The sequence below is a fragment of the Heptranchias perlo genome, chromosome 32, assembly GCF_035084215.1.
Source record: "Heptranchias perlo isolate sHepPer1 chromosome 32, sHepPer1.hap1, whole genome shotgun sequence".
Lineage (NCBI taxonomy): Eukaryota > Metazoa > Chordata > Chondrichthyes > Hexanchiformes > Hexanchidae > Heptranchias > Heptranchias perlo.
In genome coordinates this window covers 12,437,127-12,459,275 of record NC_090356.1, presented here as the reverse complement: position 1 = coordinate 12,459,275, position 22,149 = coordinate 12,437,127, and the positions used below count along the sequence as shown (strand labels likewise).

Genomic DNA, 22,149 nt, shown 5'->3' with positions numbered 1-22,149 from the left:
TTCTAAACATCTGCAGCATCACAACCTGTTTGACAGTGACACTTTTCCGTACCGATTAAAGCAACCTGGTGAAACAGGACGTGTGTTTGCATCAGGTCCATTTCCAACACAGTGAGATATTGATCTTGTCCAGCCTGGTTCACTTCAAGTTGCTCTTGTACACCTCCTAGTTGCCAGCTACAGAGTAGCATCAGTAAATGCTTGAGAGTAGGTTGCCTGCTTTCTCAGTTACTGACTGATCCAAGGCATGAGGTGGGCTTACAAAAGAAAGATTTTTTTCTCTTTCCTTTATTTTGTTTTTTTAAAATCTCACTAATCCGGACAACATACTGCGGCTACAATCTTACGAATCACAGATTTAATCCAAGTGTTATCTTACACATAAACCTGCTTGCCATTGTTCAGACCCTTTAAAAAAAAAATCTTTTTACCAGATCACTCTGTACACAGAAAACTCTCAAACTGGGCTTGTGAAATGGATTTGAAAGGCTTCCCAAATAAAACGAATTTTACAAATTTGGAATACTCGCGTTGCATCTATTTCACGTGCAAGTCATTTTTACAAAATTGCACACATGCTCAATTTTACCAAACACAAACTTATCAATTGTGGTGATCTGAAACATTCACCTGCTTAAAGTGCTTGTTGGGAGGAAAATATAGACTGCAAGCACAATTTTGACTGAAAAAAAAATCCCACTAGTTTATCAATTGCCCCAACATCACACTCTAACTCTAAAGTCAGAACCCATTTACTTTAAAGGGTTGTCTCTGACAGCAACTCTGTCAAGTAAATATACCGACACCAGATGCTTGTGCCTTCAAGCACTGTGCACTGCTAGTGGCAAATAGAAACATTGGCCCTGAGGTCAGGTATACAGATTTTAGTCTGGTGATGGGTCAATGCAGAGATAAACCTGCTGCAGGGCAACAATTCTTCCACTGTTGACGAATCTGCCCATGGAATAAGTGGAGCAGATCTGGCAACAATGGAAGCAGTTCTGTAATATAAATGCGTATCAGATGGCCACTAACATTGCACTAGTGTGAATTTCTGCATTCCCCATACCAGTTCATGGACTCTCTGAATGAGATTACTAAGTTGGGCCAAATTTATGAAATTTTGTGCTGTGGACCATAGCCACTAAACTGGGCTAAGAATGAATATATGTTTCCTTGTAGCTGGCAGACTGTCATCCCATCAGTCTAGACTGGATTCAAATGCTCCAAAGGTGAAAGGACAGTGTGTTAATCCACTACAAAGTTAATTATAGAAAAGTCACTTTTGCACAGCTGTAAAAGATATTCAGTAGTACAAATGTAAAACTTGAACAAACACAGTTGTAGACAGGGCAAAACATGCTATTTGCAGTCAGACAGAGGTGTGGTTAGAAGGATGACAATCAGTTGTTAGTAATTGTAGATAAGACAAATTATTGGATTTCTGCTGAAACAGAGAAATTGCACAATTTAATAAGTTGAGTTAGAAACAGTTCGGTATTTTTAACAAAAAGATTTCAACCAACTGAAAATGAGAATAATTACTGTTTAAAAAAAAGTACAGGTATTATAGCTGTGAACATGTTTTGACTGGAATAGCATAGTACGTCTGGGCTAGATCAGTTAATTTCTATAAATCCACAAATTAATATTGACATTCTTATTTCAGTTTGGCTCAATTAGCAGCATTCTTGCCTCAGAGACAGAAGATTGTGGATTCAAGCCCCACCAGGACTTGAGTACATAAGCTAGGCTGCAACTTCAGTGAGAGTTGAGATGAGACATTAAACCCCGTTTACCTGTTTAAGTGAATGTAAATGATCCCATGGTTCTATTGGAAGATGTGCAGGGAGTGCTGGCCAACATCCTACCTTCAATTATCACTACCAAAAAAATAAATTAAACCAGTCGTTCATCTCATTTACTTGGTGAATGCAAAAATTGGGTGCTGCATTTACCTAAACAACAGGAAGGGCTTTTCAAAAAGTAACTAGTTGGACTTGAAGAGCTTTGAGACGTCCCAAGCTGCTTCGTAGCCACTGATATACTTTTGAAGTGTAGTCACTTATTTTGTAGGCAATCATGGCAGCCGACTTGTGCCCAGCAAAGTCTCACAGAAGCCAGTGAGATGAATGCCCAGTTAAATGGTTTTTGGGGTACTCTGAATCAGTAATGAAAGTGAGACTGCTCAAAAACTCATTAATACTCCATAGGCTTTTGAAGAGAATCTGTAACCTCTAAGATACCAACCAGCAATAAGCAATTTATAGCTAGAAAATTCTATTTCATGGAAGAGCTTTCTTGCCAGTGAAAGGAAGGGTTATAGTCAGTGTGCCATGCTGTCTGGTCTGGGAGCAAGAGAGTAGCGGCAGCAAATTCTGATCTGAGGAAAACAAAATGCAGGTGTCCTTACAAGTTGTAAAGTCATTCAGGTAACAGCATAACGCAGTATTCCTAGGCCATGCTCCTGTCAATCAGGCTAGGTAAACTAAATGAGTTTAAAATAGGAAATAAAGTACCAGTGAGAGTTTAAATGTCAGTTTGGGGCGGGAGGGAGTGCAGAAGAGTGCTAGAGGTACCTGGAGCTCCAAGGCTTTTAATCTACATAAACAAATGATGCCAAAATCAAGTTTAAGCTTGTCAAATTTGTAGAAGACACTAAAATAAAAAGAGCAGTAGGGCAGAGAATACAGTTAATCATTTGTAGAAGCTTTTAGGTTATGTAAATGGTCAGACAAATAGCTAATGAGACTCAATAATGAATGTAAAGTATTACACATTGAGAGGAAAAATGTGTGGCACAAGTACACAATGAATGGAATTAGCACAGTGAGATTGAGAAATGGACCTAGGAGTGGTAATAAACACATTACTGCTAATGTTGAGACAATATGGCAAGGCAGTTAAAAAAGCCAATAGATTGTTGGTATGTATAGTTAGAATAGTAGAGTGCCAGTGTTCAGTTTTGGTTAGCATGCTACAAAAGACTTGCATGCATTGGAGAGGGCACAGAGAAGAGCAAGAATGATTCCAAGTGTAAAAGGGATAAGGTATGAGAAAAGATTATAGAAGCTCAAGGAATATAGTCCAGACAAAAGGCTGGGAGGACCTTACAGAAGTATATAAAGTTTAAATAGTTTATCTAGAATATTACTTCAAAGTAGGATCACAGGACATTTAAATTAGCGAAAAGTAAATTTAAGACATACTAAAGAATTTTTTTTATTAAATAGGGGACCCTTAAAGCACACAAAAGCCTTGAATGGCTCGATCTGATTAAACTTTTCATACTCCAATGAGCATAATATGCCCAAACTCAAAGTAGCATTCTGACAGTACTTTTGTCTTTGAAAACTATTTAAGGTCTCATTTGTGAACAATATGGTGAGAATTCTCTGGTGACCCATTTATCATTAGTATACAAGGTCAACTAAACTTGCTATAAATTAGGTATGGGTACCAAAAGAGAAAAAGAGTTTCTAAATACACTTCAAATAATCAGCAATATTTGGCAATCTAAATACTAATTTTGGTGTTTCAACTGATCAGATAAACTAGATAATCAAAGAGGATTCATTCGTCGCAGGGCGGTATCAAAATATGGATTATATAAAGGTTGATTACTTAACTAGAGTCTTGTTCACTCTTTTAATGCGTCTACATATAAACAGGAATTCCATCAGGGAAAAAATCTCTTGGGCACACTGTTTAAATTTTCATTTATGCACGTTAGATTATTTTCCTGTGGCTATTTTAACTCTCAGCATCATTCTGAGCAGATCCTCATTTCTTTGTCTATAGATGCAATGAGAAGGGATACTTGAGAGTGCCAAAACATTCCAGTCCAATTTCAGTGCAAACAAGATCAAGTGATTAAACCAACATGCACCACAATATGTGGTTAAACATGAAATATAGTATGCAAACTTCAAAAGCATAGACATCAAAGAAAGTACTTCAAGCCATACAAGTCAGAAAGAGGAAGAGTTACCCAGGAAGAATCTTTGACTGCAGAAGTTGAACTTTACTCCAGGAGTTAGAGTCCATCTAGAGTAAGTAATCCACCACACTTCCTCATCCATTCAACCTCCACACATGAATAAGGAAGTATACCATTAGTACTAAAATACTGGAAGCAGGTCTCTGAAGACATGCATTTTCAGGATAGCCTAGAGTACCACAATATTGAGACACATCCTCCCGAGCAGATAGATCAAGACAGTAATGCTTTAAAACAAGCATAAAATTGCTCCAGGTAGCTGCCATATAGATAGTCGCTAGTGGAACCAATGTTGTCACTAGGACTTCACTAAAGCAGAACTGTGTCTTGTGAATTTTTTGGATTATATGTCCATTAGCTGTTACAAAAAGAATCCCCACAATATAGATTTAGTCCTTCTAAATTGGAGTTGTGTGTATAATAGGAGGGTGAAGTACTGATGATTACAGGTGGTGGTAGTGGTGTGAGCAATTAGAAGTTCTGAATTAAGAATATCACACAAGTGTGTTGCTGAACTGTAAAGTGTATTGGCTAAAGTATGATTTGTTCCCTATAATATATAGATAATAAAACACGAAATAAGATCAGGATAACAGTGGGAACCCTGCACATACTGGCCACAAGATGATCATTGTACCAATGGAATGGGTACTACTATTCCCTGTTGGTTCCTATCCTACTAGTATAGTGGTGGGCTTTACATTTTGGCACTTCATGTTTCTGTGGGAGGCCTGTTGACCTTCTTGAAAGTATAACTCCTCAGCATCATACACTTGTCCTTTTCTTCTTCCAAGAAGCAGATAAACTTTGCAGGCCCTCCTTCAAAGGATCAGCTATCTTCAGCTGGTACACTAGCCTTTGAAGTGTTAAATGAGATCTTCCTAACATTGACTATCAATGTTGAAATTGGGTTAATGGCTGCCAGGAGTCAGGATTCCATGGGTCAGGAGGGCAATATTCTGCATAAACTATTCCAAGCTATACAACATGGAGATGAAAGTATTTTTAATAAGGTCTCTTATTAAAAATGGGATTAGAGTAGACAGGGCTGATGGCCGGCGCGGACACGATGGGCCGAAGGGCCTCTATCCGTGCTGTATGACTCTATGACTCTATCTCTTATTGGTGGCTCCTGGATCAATGACTGGGTCTGGCACTTGTGCGTCTTGGCCACATACTGGCTTCAATGCACCAGTGCAGATGAAAAGTTGAGTTGTAGTTCATTGTAAAAGGGCACCTCACAGGTTCTAATGCCTGTATATCTGTCTTGACCAAAATTGAGAGTTGCGTAGTGGAGGCAAAGTAATCTCCCAGTTTTTGGCTGATCTATTGTTCATGCTGCCAGCAACAATCCAGAGGGAAGTCTGGAGATTGGGTTGCACCTCAGTGACTGATGCTGGTCATCTGGTTGGCATACTAACAGACAGTGAATGCCAGTCTGGAAGCCCACCCAAGTCCATGCTGCACCTTTTTGACTGATTTCGAAAGTAGTTCCATAAATCTTTGGGATTCCGACATCTTCTACCCAGTTGTGTAGGCACTCGCAGAACAGCTCTTGACTTGCATTCAAAAGAAGGTGTCCCAAATGCTCCTTGCCAGTATTCGACTCTCTGACCTGGGAGTTGAAGCTGGTCTTTGCGAAATTGGGATTCAATTTCGCAATGTGTTGGTTCAAATCACATTTGACATTCTGGTGGTCAGGATTCCTCTCCAGAGATTTTTAGAATCTGAGCCCTGGATCAAGCTTTGAAAGGCCTGATTTGCTAAAATCACGAGAGGTCAGGAGACACCAGCGGGTGAATTACTGGTCTCCAATACAAGAAAGGCAGCTCTGCAGCACTCTGAACAATTTGAAAACTAGTGGCTCTCATGCATAAGAAGTCTGATCTCAATAAACAAAAGGAATGGATGATCCACTTCAAATGAGGCTGAGAGTCGGCTGAACTGTGGGAGACTCACCTAATGTGTGAAAATCCAAACAAACGTATTCCTGGAAAATGATTCCCCCTCCTCTCCTTGTGGGATGGAGAAAATTTCTATTTGTATGCACAGGTTGAACAATAAAAGGAGGGAGAAATAAACAAAATAAATAAAATGGCTTCAATGTAAAATACTTCACGATATTGGTGGGTCATAAAGTCAGGATGAGCGGAATGCACACTCCTTTGATTTGGTCAGTCAGGTCCCGTTTTAGATCGATATGATAAAAATAGACTAACATGCACTTTGATTTTTAGATAGTTAACACCATATGGGAGAAGGAAGATGGGGGGTTTTGTAAGCATAAGGTGTGTGTGTACACACGTCCGGTGTTTCTAAAAGTGTTAGTGAAGATGGGTAGCATAGACAGCATAAACAAAATCTTAGATTTAGATGCAGAGTTGACATGGATTTCTATTTCATTTTGTTTGAATGTACTAAATCAATAAATAGCTGTACTGAGAATGATATAAATGTGATGGTTACAATAATTATAGAATATTGTTATCAGCCATTTTTCTCACTTACCTACATTACTAAGTGGGTAAAGAGCAGGTGATAATTTAATTTCGGAATTTGAGATGGCTCATTTATCCAAGTAATCATAGTATGGTACAGCACAGGAAGAGGTCATTCGGCCCATCGTACCTGTGCCTGTTCTTTGTAAGATCTATCCAATTAGTCCCACTCCCCTGCTCTTTCCCCAAAGCCCTGTAAATATTTTCCCCTCAAGTATTCATCCAATTCCCTTTTGAAAATTACTATTGAATCTGCTTCCACTCTACTTTCAGGCAGTGCATTCCAGATCATAACAACTTGCTGTGTAAAAAAATGTTTCCTCATGTCACCTCTGGTTCTTTTGCCAATCACCTTAAATCTGTGTCCTCTGGTTACCAACCCTCCTGCCACTGGAAACAGTTTCTCCTTATTTACTCTATCAAAACCTTTCATGACTTTGAACACTTCTATCAAATCTCCTCTTAACCTTCTCTGCTCCATGGAGAACAACCCTAGCTTCTCCAGTCTCTCCACATAACTGAAGTCCCACATCCCTGGTACCATTCTAGTAAATCTCTTCTGCACCTTCTCTGAGGCCTTGACCGCCTTCCTACAGTGCGATGCCCAGGATTGAACACAGTATTCCAGCTGAGGCCTAACCAGTGTTTTATAAAGGTTTAGCATAACTTCCTTGCTTCTGTACTAAAGCCCAGGATCCCATATGCTTTTTTAAACAGCCTTCTCAACTTGTCCTGCCACCTTTAAAGATTTGTGTATGTGCACCCCCAGGTCTGCACAACTTTAAAATTGTACCATTTAGTTTTTATTGCCTCTCCTCATTCTTCCTACCAAAATGTATCACTTCACACTTCTCTGCGTTAAATTTCATCTGCCATGTGTCTGCCCATTTCACCAGTCTGTCTACGTCCTCCTGAAGTCTGTTACTATCGTCCACATTGTTTACTACATTTCCGAGTTTTGTGTCATCTGCAAACTTTGAAATGATACCTTCTATACCCAAGTCCAGATCATTAATATATATCAAAAAGAGCAGTGGTCCTAATACCGACCCCTGGGGAACACCGTTATATGCTTCCCCCCAGTCTAAAAAACAACCGTTCACCATTACTCTCTGCTTTCTGTCCCTAAGCCAATTTTGTATCCACGCTGCTACTGTTCCTTCAATCCCATGGGCTTTAATTTTTCTAATAAGTCTATTATGTGGTACTTTATCAAATGCCTTTTGAAAGTCCATATACACAACATCAACCCACTACCCTCATCAATCCTCTCCATTACTTCAGAAAGACACACTGCACCTTATTCTATATTTTATCAGTATAACGCTACAGTGTTTAGCAACTTCTCCAATATTAAATGCTTCTGACATTGATATACACAAACTTAATGTTCCTAAAACTTGCCACAGCTATACAAACTTTAGGAGCTTCATTATGAGTGGTACGAGGTAGAGTTCTTTAGTTCTTAACTGCACATGTGAAAAATTTAATTATAGGACAACTGTGGAGTACTATGGCTTAAACAGAGAGTGGTGGACCAAATCATTTGACAGAGATGATTAAATCATTGCAACTGAAAACAGTTTCATTTTTCAGTCCTACTTGGTCTGGTACAGCACTCAGTCCCAATATGATTTTATAGAGCAGGTGCGGTAATACAAACCCCTGAATAACATTTGTTAAATAACTTTTTGTATGTTGCCAAAAGAGCATCTCTGATCCACAAGAGCCTCACAGTGGTTTCCATACAACTAACTTTTAGTAGCTTGTGTACTTGTACTTGTTAAAAACAGAATATAGTAGAGATTAAAAGGTAGCTAATTAGAGCATTTTTGATAAAGATTTTATTACATAAATAATCATGAAAGATTCATGAATGAATTCAGCCTGTCAACAAAATAGTTCTTTCATTGAGTAGCGTTTTCTGCTTTGTTGCTTAAAATAGCATAATAAAACTGACCTGGTACATCATGTCAATCTTTACAATTTGGGCTATGCTTTTGTGGATCCCACCTTCAAAACAGATGGTGTGATCCAGAAAAGGAACAGTGTTTAAAAGTTTTTTTTAAAATTATAGAACAGTTAGACTAGGCTATATTAGTTAGTAATAAAAATAAGAGTGAGAAAGGAAGAGGAGAGAATTGAGAGAAAAAGGAAGATGGGATATGCAGAAGAGCTTAAGTATTTACTTTAGCTTTAGAAGGTTAAGGTTTTGTGTCAAGTGCAGTCTGTCACATCTCGAAGTGTCACATCTTTCCTATGAAACTGTAAATCATGCTACTCTTAATAGCAATGACTTAATGCCTGAAGTATATAGGCAAAAGTATAATAAATTGAGGAAATCTCCAGGTTATTTGTAGAGAATTAGTCATACAACTAGAAGATATAAAACAGTGCTTCCTCCTATTCACTGTGAGCAATGCCACCATATTACTGTAATTCCTGACCCAAATAGTAATATTAGGAATTGTTTCAGCATATGTGCAAGCTGAAAACTTAAATGTCTGATGCAGAAAGGTGGTAATTTCCTTGCTGCCATCAGTCTGAGGGTTAAAATTAAATTAGTCTGTAAGGTACAGGACATGGTAATGTACTTTAGATTCTAATATGTAAATCCATAACAAAACCGCATTTAAATCCGATATGTACGTTAATAACATGATCACACTTCCTACTTATCAAATGCATAGCCCACTCATCTCCATGGTGGATCAGTCGACCATCAATGTATTTGAGAATACGTACTGTATGGTACAGCAGCAAGGTGTGAAGGCTGTACCAACTGCTGTTGGGTTGCAGGCGCTACTTCATCAGTGGCAGTGCTCGACTGCTGTAGAGCTATCTCAATTTCTTCATCGGTTAGTCCTATGGAGAAAAATTTTAAAATCTTAACCTTACACAGATTCATTATTATTTTAAGGCAAATACTGATCTTGCACACAGAACTATAAATGGCAACAGAAATAAATTGTCCTAATTATTTTTGGAAATCAAGTATTTCTCATGACACGATATTCCAACTTATTATTTGTACGCCAATGCAATGATTGATTGAGGGATGCAGGACCCTCACTGATAAAGGAGTGACATAATCTTCGACTGAAACAATAATTTAAAACCTGACATCATTATATTTATTACTATAGTACTCAAATAAAGAGTGAGAAGTTTTTAATGTTTTGAAAATCCAAGCGCTTTTGAGTATTCAAAAACTAAAACAAGTTTAATCATTAAATATTAATTTTGATATTTCAGCTAATTTGTTCCATCCTGCTACCAATCATTTTTAAATTAGCTGTAGCATTCCACTCCTTGAGATAAATAGAGGCAAGCAGCAGGGAATCAAATAAATACAAGAATGGGTCCCACCCCAACCATTTTTTCTACCTCACCCATATAACAAGGCTACAACTGGCAGATTTACCATGTAGGGCAAGCCCACATGAATACCAGCAGACACAAAGTCACCGAGTTGACAGCCCAACACTCAGGAGTTTTAGAGACTGGGTTGCCTAAGTCAGCACAGCATTAATATAAGCACAGCACATTGTATTTCACATATTTCATCTCAACCTCATCTGGCAATTTGCATAAATGAAGTGCAGAATTAAAATGAATGTAAGATTATTGGAATAAATCAGAATGTTCCTAAATCTTTTAACAGAAATAATAGATACCTGGAAGTGATTAGAAGACTGCAATCTCATCAATGAGTGCAGAAACCACAACAGCTGTGATAGGAATTTATATTATATACACAGCATAGAACTATACACGAGAACAAGAACGCATCCTAATTATTTACAGAGATCATGCATTTCTCAGAACCCTGAGATAATATCACAGCCTTAAAAGCATTAGTTTTTTAATGTAATTTGTACAGTGGAGCTGTTTCTTCCGTTCTCTCCCTCGTTTCAAGTTTCTCGTTGATAGGTACTATGGCAGACACCAACAGGCAACGTGCTCTGTGATCCATGATGAACATCCATGCTGAAGGATCGACAATTGTGGCATAACCATTATGAATGTAGAGACTGATAATCCAGCCGATTACTGGGAACTAACTGTATTCACATTACAATATAACTATGCACAGTAGGATTTGAAAGAATATATTGAATTATAATTTATCATATCTTATTTAGCACAAAATTATCAAAATAGAAGTCCAATATAATACAGTTATATGACAGAAAGTAAACCCAGGGGGAAAAGGCACAGGAAAATAGATCAGAAAGCGAGAAAGAAGACTGGCTGAAAATCCCAGGTGGTGGCTTGAAACATTCCCCAATATATTTTGCCACAGAAATAAATGCAAATTTGTCAAAAATCTAAAAGTTCAAGTTCCAAATAGTTTTAAACATACTGATTTTATATTACTACTTTATAAGCATTAATACAGAACTAATAGCACTGAATGAAAAAGTATCCATACAACTTGCATCATCCAATAACAACCTACAATGAGATATTTTACATTTGTTTTATTAATTCTGTATTTTGTATGAAATTCATACTATTCAACGTTGAAATTTCAATTAAGTAAATTGTTTAACTCCTGCAACAATGATGGCACAATGAATCTTTCATTACAATCTTGCTAACTTTAGTGTTTGTCCTGTATGTTATGTGTTTTTAGTTTGAAAACAAGGATCAGCAAACTAGGTTTGAATACTGTATTTTAATTTAAACTTTCCAAGCTGTGCAAACTTTTTCCAACTTTCTTATAACACCATATGCATCATTACTTGTATTAGGACTATCCGTTGGGTGGGGGGAGAAGAGAAAAGAGTCCTAAATCTGAATTGAACTAGTACATCAAAATTCTCTTCCTTTCTCCCTCTCTCCAAAAAAATTGATGATTCTACAGCTCACATTTTTCTTACTTTTCATATAAGTAAATATTTACTTGTCCAACTTTAGGATGCTTTTGCTTTGATGCCATCAGTATTTAGATTTTACCATCACCTTCCCCATTAGAAATTGAAGAGCAGAACAGCAGCTGATAGGAATGTTCTCTACTAGTCCGGCACAGTATTAATGGCAACAAAATATGACAGTGCTGGAGCAGGGGAGCACATCACTATCAATGTTTTTTTTTAAATATAGCACAGAATCCATACATTTTATGAGTACCCTCCTTGCTAGTCATTCCAGCTGTGCACTGTTGATGCTGCCTGACATAGAAAATCTATATAAGCACTTCTGAAACCGTGACAGAACGAGAAGCAAAGGAGGGCAATTTAGCTTGCTACTGATTGCAAAGTCAGGAAGTTAGGCCAGATGTTCTCAAAAACTCCTCCACCAACTTCATGGAATTTAACCACAGGTCATTCATTTTTCCTCAATCGGTGAGACCCTAACCGGATGCCTCGAGCTTCAAAAATGCCAGGGAAGGGATAACATATCTGCCTTTATTATTGACTGGCCCAGATGGTAGAGTGGATTTCTGCTTGAACTATTAATGGGAAGGGATGGAACAGGAATGATACAAACCATTAGCCATTCGTAACCTTTCCATCTCTATAGACTCAAGTTTATTCGCTTATACTACAACATAGTTTAGGTAGGCATGCCATTCTTCTTTCCAAATTCTGCTAAATCTAACTACTAACTTGACTCTATGGGGTGAATTTTCAGGCCTCCTGCCCAGTGGCAACAGGACGATAGCGCTCGGAAAATGATGGGCACTGACCTACCGCCCCATTGCTGCCGTTACTGTGACTGTGGCAGTGCTCCCCCGCTCCTACCTCTGGCTGGCCAGAGCGGCCCCGAGTCAGGCAGTAGGGCCATTTAATACGACATTCAGGGTCCAATGACATACAAGGGACCTCAAAGGTCATTTTTGGAGTGAACTAGGCAGAGCATGTGCCATGCATGATCCCAAAGGTGAATTTCTGTAGTTTTGAGAGGCCGGGAACAGGAGTGCTCCTCCTGGATGCACAAAACCAGCCTGGGCCACTGCCGCTCAGGCTCCCACCCCCACTCCAGACAGACATTGGGCTGCCCGCCCCAAGGATCTAACTGCTGTCGGCCCAGAGGCCGGTCAGGCTTCCCTGGCGCACTCAACCTCCGGCCGCAGCCCGTTGTCCAGATTCTAATGAGGCACGGCTCTCAAAATGGACCGACCTGAAATCCACCCGGGGGAAAATCCATCCCTATGATTCAACCCCAATGTTTCCTCTCCCCTCCAACAATAGCTCAGGATTTTCACAGAGGGCAAGGCAAGCTCTACACACCTCTAAGTATCAGAGGAAGGAAAGGCCATGTCTTGTGACTTTTTTCCAAAGATATTTTCAAATTGAAGCAGAGATTTTTGCTGCTACCTGCAGATACGTTTATTACCAGATGCAGATACATCAATAAAATCCACGTGACCACCGACAATGGAGGATTTTATATCTTTTGTTCATGCACTTGATAAAATCTCCCTGCATACTAAAAATTCCCAGCTTATGTCATAGTGCTACGAGTTCCCCCCCTGCCCCTTTCTCAGTTAATCCCACTTTTTAACTAACATAAACTCAAAAGTAAGCTAATCTCTCCTTAACCAGAGTTTCTCATGGGCCTTGCAGCCACCTGATGGTTAAGATTTCCCTCAGTTGTCACCAAAATGCCTCATAGAAAGAGCTTTTTTATTAAAAAAAAAGAGGCAATCTTGTGCTCCCCTCAGTAGATGTTAAGTGAGTTAGGATTCTAGTTCAACATCAGTCACCTTTCCTACAGAACAAGGTTGTGCTCTTCCAAAGTCTCTACCATGTAAGATAGGACCAAAATATTTCTCATTTTTGACGGTTTCATGTTTGAACCCACCTAGATACCTACTATCTGCCAGACCACTCAGTGGAGTCGTTCATTCACAGTAGCAAATTATTCCACCTCTGGGATAGGAGGTTTCATCTCTTTTTAAACTCATCATGGAGTGGCATTGCCCGAAGTCTTAAATTAGCCCCTGGTCACTGCACCCTTTCAGCCAATGGAGGTACCAGGAAGGCAAAAGCCTAGAAGAAAAGGGAAATGTTCTTTAAAATTAAAAAAAAAACTATTTTTCATTGTATTTATCAGGGCTTGACTTAAGAGTATTCATGGTAGCAGGTCATCGGACCTTCAAATAAGTGAGGTAGGCTAGTATTTAGTATACCCATTAAGCACTTACATTAAGGTAGAAATAATGGGCATGAACTTCATCACTATCGAGCTAATAGGGTCTTTGCTCTTTGCTGGTCTTTGTGGTATAAACTCTGCATCCCATTGCTACCTATCATGTATCGCCTATTTATTCTGAAAATATTTATAATGCACTATAAACACTTAACTCTCACAAATTCACTCAATAGCATCCATTAAAACTTCAACCTGAAGCACTAAGGCACTGCACCACTCGGAAAATTGACTTTCTCATTTCACTTTACAATTCATTTAAACAGATATGACAAAATCCACCTTTCAGGCAGTGTTAACCAGAACTGAACAAGCTACTGTAATTTCCAGATTTATTGCCTCTAAAATGATAAAGTACTGAAGATACTAATATTGATAATTTGATGGTGGTTTTAGTCCTTCTCTATTTCTGGACAACCTGAGTGTCTGTTTCTCAATGATGTTACTGTCCATTTCTCAGTCTCAGATCTGCTCTTGAAGTCTCCCTCACATTCATTTCCTCCCAATCAAATTAGGTTATTTTAGACTCGATGACAACTTGCACTTGCAGAGCGACTTTTATGTGCCAAAACGCGCCAAGACACTTTAAAGGGGCGGGGGGAGGGGGAGGGGGAGGGGGAGTGGTTGAGGGGCAGAGCAGCTTTAAGATCGAGGTAGAGGTGGAGCCAGACAATATTACAGAAGTAGCCTATCTTGATGGTGGGCTGAGGTTTGAAGTTCAGTTCAGCATTGAACAACATGATTCAGCCAGAGCATTCAGGCCCTATTATTAAAGGTACAATAGTCAGCAAGTAGATTTCTACAATAAAAATTCATCTCTGAAGAAACAACTGTAAGAAAAATGAATGCAACAACTGGGAATTCCCCCCCCCCCCCCCAACCTCAAATTTAAAATATCTTCCCTAGTAAACAGCCCATAAACTATTCTGTTAGTTAAGCACTCCCTTAAATACTGTTAATACCCAAGGGGTTAGTCTGATATGCATAACATCAAATGCAAAAGCAACTCAGCCAACAGGAGAAACCCTTGCTGCAGGGTAAAAAGGACACTAGGTCAGGTTTTACCCCTATGTTTTCTATAAAGCAGCCTAGCTAAAAACTGATGGGAAAAAAAAATCACACACAAGGTTATCTAAGTGAAAGTGCCCATTAGCTAGGATTTAAAGAGCATGATGATAGTCCTCTAAATACCACAACCCGATTCCTTCAACAGAATAATTTAGCACCACACATCTGGTAATGTACAATATAGAATTAAACTTTAGTGAAAGTCTGCTAGCCGGCTGTGACATACTTGAGGGGCTCTGCTGAGATTAAACTAATCAGAAACCCAAACCAGGAACACAACACAATATATATATTTTCCCGTCATTTCTGACTTAAGAAAAACATTAACTATCTTTCGTCTCATTTGCTGGTGTGGGATCTAGCTGTGCACAAAATGGTTGCCACATTTGCCTTTACAACAGCAACGTCTAAAGTTCAAAAGGTAATTCACTGAATGCGAAGCACTTTGAAGATGTGATACAGTGCCGTATAAATGCAAGTTCTTCCTTTAATGTTGTAGCAAGGAGTATTCTGTTTGTTGCTTCGGCAGTTTGAGGCCAACATTACATGTGTATTCAAATCATTCCTCCACATGGCTGGAGGTGGCATGACAAAATACAGTCATATGGCAGGAAGAGAGCTTTAACTGGGAAATAATCCACTGAAAGTTGCTAAGAAGCTCTGCAGTGAGTGTACATTATAATTAAATTACCACTTCAGAAGGCCTTGAAAGTAAATATCTCAAAGATATTGATCATTCCACATCCTGTTAGTTTCACAGGTCTAAAGGAGAAATGCAGGCTGGAGAACACAAAATTGCTCCAAGGAACAAGTAGCATTTTCTAATAGCAGCAACAAAAAAACACATGTAAAGGACAAAACTTCTTCTGAATTGGAAGTTTTACTCTGCAGCACTATTAGAAAGTAACCAACTCTGGGGGTGAATACACTTCAAACAAGTTTGAACAAAATCAAATAGCTTTTTTTGTTCAGATATATTTTTCTATAACAAAAGACTCTGTTGTACTTTATTAATATGTCTGATGGTTATAAACACAAAAACAAAACTTGACTGAACATCAGCACAAAAATGCAATGTTGGGGAGGTCAGCACAAGAAGTGCTAAGAATAAATAGGACTTTGTTTCAAGGCCAAGGCATAAAAAGATAATTTTACTATAGGTATTAAATCTAACCAATACAGCCTAACAAAATGGATGCCGTCTCTTTAATACAAAGCAATTCTGCAGTTCATTATACTGCATTATTTTAGCTGCTGATATGTTAAAGGCTCTGTTTATGGTCGCCTGTATCACCAGATGCAGAATTGAGGTATTCTGTGACCTTGTTCTTCTCACCGGGGCATGAAATTACAGTTGTGACACCTTGGTATTACAGTCATAAATACTGCAAACTGCATACGCAACAGCTATATATACACACTTTCTATTGTCTTCAAACATAAACCTGATCAGTATTTATTTAAAAGGGGGAAAAATTGCAAAACAAAGAATTTATTGCTCTATTTTCTTTCCTTATTCCATTCCCACAAAGTTTTTTTTAAATTAGCAACATAGTGTTACACAATACAGTATTAACCCCATCCAATCCAGCATCTATAGTCACAAGCGTTATTAATCTGTGAGATTTGTGTAACACACAAGGTTTAAGACAATACTCCTTACTGTACTTATCTTGAATGGATTGAGGAAGAAATTTGCAATCTTTGACAAATTCAAAAGTCAATTTGAAATTCATTTTCTGCAAAAACCTTTACAATTACAGTATTCCCTCTATTTTAGTTCCAGGTTTATGCCCTTTCTACTCTTTCCTCCCATAATGCTCTCCTTTGGTAGGGTGCACATGTGATTATCAATACGGCTCCACATTAGCCATTAGGAAGTTCACTTTGCTTTGCAAGATATGTCTCTCACTAATGTGGTCTATTATGCCATCGCAAGGCACACCATCTGGCACCTTAGACACAACCAGAAACATTAACAATGGACAAGTAGCAAGTTAGCAGAGGTCCCGGTCCTTTGAGTGGCATCTCCTCTTATCCGTTCGCTTCACAAGTCAATTTTGGACTTCAATGTGCATTTAAAAGGCTTTTCTCAGGACTGCTACTAAACCTCCCTGGAAAGTTTGGATGTTTTTGGCTTCAGAAAACAATTTTTTTTAAACATACGAGACATTTTTTTGTGCAGAGGATTGATAGAACATGAAATGCCCCACCAGAAATAATGGGAGAAGCAAAATCTATTACAACTTCTTAAAATGGAAGCGGATAAATAGTTAAAAGAAAGGAAAGAACTTGCATTTATATTTCAAAAAAGAAAAAAAATCGCAAATCTATGGGGAAAGGGCACTGGAATGGCACTAAGTAGAGAGTTGGCACAGGCCCGATGGGCCAAACGGCCTCCTTCTATATTGTAAAATTCTATGATTCTATGCTTCAACTCAAAGGGCATTTAAAAATTAAACAACATTAATGCACAGGTCTCCTTCATCCAGGATTGATAGATAGACATATACTAATATATATCTATCTATTAGAGGATGCAAGAAGGGATATTGCATCTTTAATTTAATGACTGTGCTTGTTTTGCTGCAATATATAATATGAATTTTAAACTCCAATTGTATACAAAGATTTTCAATTATTTTCATTTGTACTGAGAAAATTGATTTTTGACTAAGAAAAATCCTGTCATTCGTTAAATCATCAAATGGGCCAATGTTTGCCCAATATAATTATATTTTATTACCAAATTGAAAAAAATCTTATTTAAAATATTATTCAGGGCAACTACAAATTAATAAATATATTTTTACACCAATCTGAAGAATCAGGGACCCTTACCAACTAAAGGGGAATCCAGGACAGCATTCCCAAGTCCTTTATGCACAGAATTTACTCGGTAGAAACACAAACCTATTTGTACCTAGCATCAACCAGAATGACAATCAAGCTATAATCTTGCTTATAAGAATGGACAGTGAAAGAATAGTATCAGGAAAATTCTCCCAGTAAAAGCATTCATACAAGCTAAAACTTTCAAATATTTCACAAATGCAACAAAAAGCAGTCTTTTTTTTTAAAATCTCCCACTTAGAGAAATAGTCCTAAAAAGGTATATTAATTCTGTGATTACAACATTTTAGAATTTTCTGCACAGTATGATAGGGATAGTCAAAGGACATTGGTAACTCAGTGTAATGTGGTGTAACATAAAATGTTAAACCTTTTTTTAACCAATTGATTTTTATTTTCACAAGTAGAATAGCTTTAAGACAACTTTATAGGATATTTCTCATTTGTAATATATTTCAGACAAGTCTCGTCCAATAGATACCTAAATCTGTCAAACTAAATTACCCATTACACTTGTAATTTCCTCTTTCTCTTGCCCTTTTTGCTCTTAAATTCTATTATTACCCAATCCCCTACTTCTGCCTCCATAAAGCAACTTTTTAAAAATCCTTTGGTGAGTTACAACTTCACAAGCAAGAATTTAGGACAGGGAAGGAGAACTTCATTCACATCACTGAAGGTAGAATCATGAGTAGGATACGCTTACATGCAATTATTTGGGAAATTATAAATTTATTAAATGCATATTGCATACGTTACACATAAACATGGCACATCATACCATTTACTTTACACATACAAGCATCAATTACAAATGAGGCTAAAGTGTAAAGTGAAATTAAAAATCAACAGAATAGAAAAAACAAGGTTCATTCAACACTGGGTGCTCTTTCCTATTACTGTCGCCACCCCTGCAAGTGGGGGCAACTTAGTATTATCTCCCTTTGCAATACATTATGCTCTCCAACAACAACTTGCGGTCTGGCCTATATGTGACTCCAGACCCACAGCAATGTGGTTGATTCTTAACTGCCCTCTGAAATGGTCTAACAAGCCACTCAGTTGTGCAATCCCGCTACAAAAAGACATAATAAGAATAAAACCAGATGGACCACCCAGCATCGGGTCACTAGGCACCAGACACGACAAAGGCAAACCAAGCCCAGTCGACCCTGCAAAGTCCTCCTCATTAACATCTGGGGGCTTGTGCCAAAATTGGGAGAGCTGTCCCATTGGCTAGTCAAGCAACAGCCTGACATAGCCATACTCACAAAATAATACCTTTCAGCCAACGTCCCAGACTCTTCCATCACCATCCCTGTTGAGGATTCCCAGGGCCACTCTGGAGGACAGACCCTCCAGAGTGGCCCTGGGAATCCTCAACATTGACTCCGGATCCCATGAAGTCTCATGGCATCAGGTCAAACATGGGCAAGGAAACCTTCTGCTGATTACTACCTACCGCCCTCCCTCAGCTGATGAATCAGTGCTCCTCCATGTTGAGCACCACTTGGAGGAAGCACAGAGTAGCAAGGGCACAGAATGTACTCTGGGTAGGGGACTTCAATGTCCATCACCAAGAGTGGCTCGGTAGCACCACTAGTGACCAAGCTGGCTGAGTCCTGAAGGACATAGCTGCCAGACTGGGCCTGCATCAGGTGGTGAGAGAACAAATATGAGGGAAAAACCTACTTCACCAATCTACCTGTCACAGATGTATCCGTCCATGGCAGTATTGGTAGGAGTGACCACTGCACAGTCCTTGTGGAGATGAAGTCCCGTCTTCACACCGAGGACACCGTCCATGATGTTGTGAGGCTCTACCACCAACCTAAATGGGATAGATTCAGAACAGATCTAGCAGCTCACAACTGGGCATCCATGAGGCACCGTGGGCCATCAGCAGCAGAAGAATTGTATTCCACCGCAATCTGTAACCTCATGGCCCGGCATATCTCTCACTCTACCATTACCAACAAGCCAGGGGATCAACCCTGGTTCAATAAGGAGTGTAGAAGAGCATGCCAGGAGCAGCACCAGGCGTACCTAAAAATGAGGGTGCCGAACTGGTGAAGTTACAACACAGGACCACATGCATGCTAAACAGCGGAAGCAGTATGCTATAGACAGAGCTAAGCGATCCCACAACGAACGGATCAGATCAAAGCTCTGCAGTTCTTCCACATCCAGTCATCAATGGTGGTGGACAATTAAACAACTAGGAGGAGGCGGCTCTGTGAACATCCCCATCCTCAATGATGGCAGAGCCCAGCACATGAACACAAAAGACAAGGCTGAAGCATTTGCAACCACCTTCAGCCAGAAGTGCCGAGTGGATGATCATCTCGGCCTCCTCCTGAGATCCCCACCATCATGGAAACCAGCCTTCAGCCAATTCGATTCACTTCACGTGTGCACTGGATACAGCAAAGGCTACGGGCCCTGACAACATCCCAGCTGTAGTGCTGAAGACTTGTGCTCGAGAACCAACCGCACCTCTAGCCAAGCTGTTCCAGTATACCTACAACACTGGCTTTTGGACCCTTCCTCTTAAAAATGTATAAATGTTTTCTTCTTCCACTTTCCTAGTTTGTTCAAAGTGTGTGGCCAAGAATTTTAAAAGGTTTTTTGTGCAAAAAAATAAACCTCTTGCAACTTTATTACATGGACTGGTTATAGTACTATATTTATATTTTTGTCTCCATTATATAGCTCTGTTCACTATTTATAAAACAAGCCCTTCAATATATATCTAAAATGGTGACCACATATTGAATGACAAACACAACACAATACACTGCTGGTTAGCCTCCGTACAGATATTGACAACATTATGCTGAAGCATTTTATACAATTCACGATGATTTCTACCAGTGCATTCCACAAGTGAAATAAAAATTGCATCACATGCAATTTTCTGGCTATATCACCAGTGTATTTTGCTTTTATTTATAAATTTGATTTCATTTTTTTTAAGTCATCTTCACTTTGTGTTACAGGCCGGAGAGCAAACAACTCCCACTGAGGGCTTTGAAGACTGGGTGACATCACACTGTTTATGTAAATGAAGGGTTTGTTCGCCACATTTGAGAAAACACAAGTGCGAGAAAAAAGGCAGACGTTTGCTTTGCACTTCTGATATAAATTATGAATATGTGTTATAAGATGACACCAGTATTTCCTGAAATTCTATGGCTGCATATTGGCAATGTCTTTAGTGCTTTGAAAATTAACAAGAGCAGTGTTCAGCTTAAAGCCAGAAACTGTCAGCATTGATTTAAGGTTTCATGAAAGCAAATTTGATATGAATTAGAGAAGTCTAGCCTTGATATGCAGTTAGTTACATTAGTATGGGAAGGACACAAATGTCATTCACAGGATCTTAAGAAGATAAAGCAGACGGCATGAAAATGGTATGTTTAAGGTAAAATGCAGTACACCATGGCACAATAGACTGGTATCAAATTTCAATACATTTCCTGAACTGCTTTCAATTTTTTTTTCAAAGTGACCTTTTCATTAACCATGTAAAATGAAGTATTAACCCTTTAAGGGCTGCATAACATTTCTACACAAAAACCCCCACCGGGCCAGCATTTTGTAGTTTTCCCAAAAATGCTAATCAAATAATTTTCTACAATTCTATACTCTTCTACGATCATGAGGAATTTAGCAAAAATCATGTTTATGGATTGTATAAAAATAGTCCTGAAAAGGACCTTTAGTACTCTAAGGATTAAGACACAATATAAAGCAATTATTCTCCGTAATATGTTTACACACATATTTAAGAACCACTCAGCAACCGGCAGTCTTTGATGAACTGAATACTGATGAAACTTTGCACCATGAAGTCTGCAGAAGACATCCCTGGAACCTGAACTCATAGGCTTTTTACCACTATACATAGAAATTGCTACATGAAAAAAGACCAAGGTCCATCTAACTCACCTTCTACCATCCTGGTATTAGCATGATACAATGATAATGGAGTTGTTGACTAATTATTGCAATTAATCTCTATCAATTAGTCTACAACAGACCCAGATATGATGCGATGAAAACCCCAGTGGAGAAGAGCTTTGGGAACCACAGGTCCAAAGTCACGTGCTTCTCCCAAGCATGCTACACTTACCATGTCATGTCTCAAATTACTGTATCCCTAAACGTTATTTTCTGAACGAAATCTATCTAATTTGCATTTAAATCAATCAATAGTAACTGCTTCCACCATCTCCCTAAGGTGTGTGTTCCATAGATTGACCACTTGCTCACTGAAATATTGTTTCCACAGATTAGCTTTGAATTTAGCCCCCTTCAAGCGCAGTCCATGTCCTCTGATTCTATTGTTTCCAACAAGGTGAAAGAGCATGTCATGGTCTACATTATCCAGTCCCTTTAGAATCCTAGAAACAGCAATCATATCACCTCAGCCTTCTCTTTTCCAGTGAGAACATGCCAAATTTACATAATCACTCCACATAATCCAATCCCTCCATCCCCATAATCATTCTGGTTGCTCACTTCATGCATCCTTTCAATAGCTGCAATATGTTTTTTGTACTGTGG

The 22,149-nt window shown here is 38.8% G+C and overlaps 1 protein-coding gene across 1 annotated transcript in view; it reads right to left on the bottom strand.

Annotated features, from left to right (window-relative positions):
* pex14 (peroxisomal biogenesis factor 14) overlaps positions 1 to 22,149 on the bottom strand; it is a 170,793-nt gene that overhangs the window by 59,982 nt on the left and 88,662 nt on the right. The window contains exon 4 of the mRNA XM_067970080.1: positions 9,244 to 9,363. Coding sequence (XP_067826181.1) covers positions 9,244 to 9,363 — 120 coding nt within the window. The remainder of the gene's footprint in view (positions 1 to 9,243; positions 9,364 to 22,149) is intronic.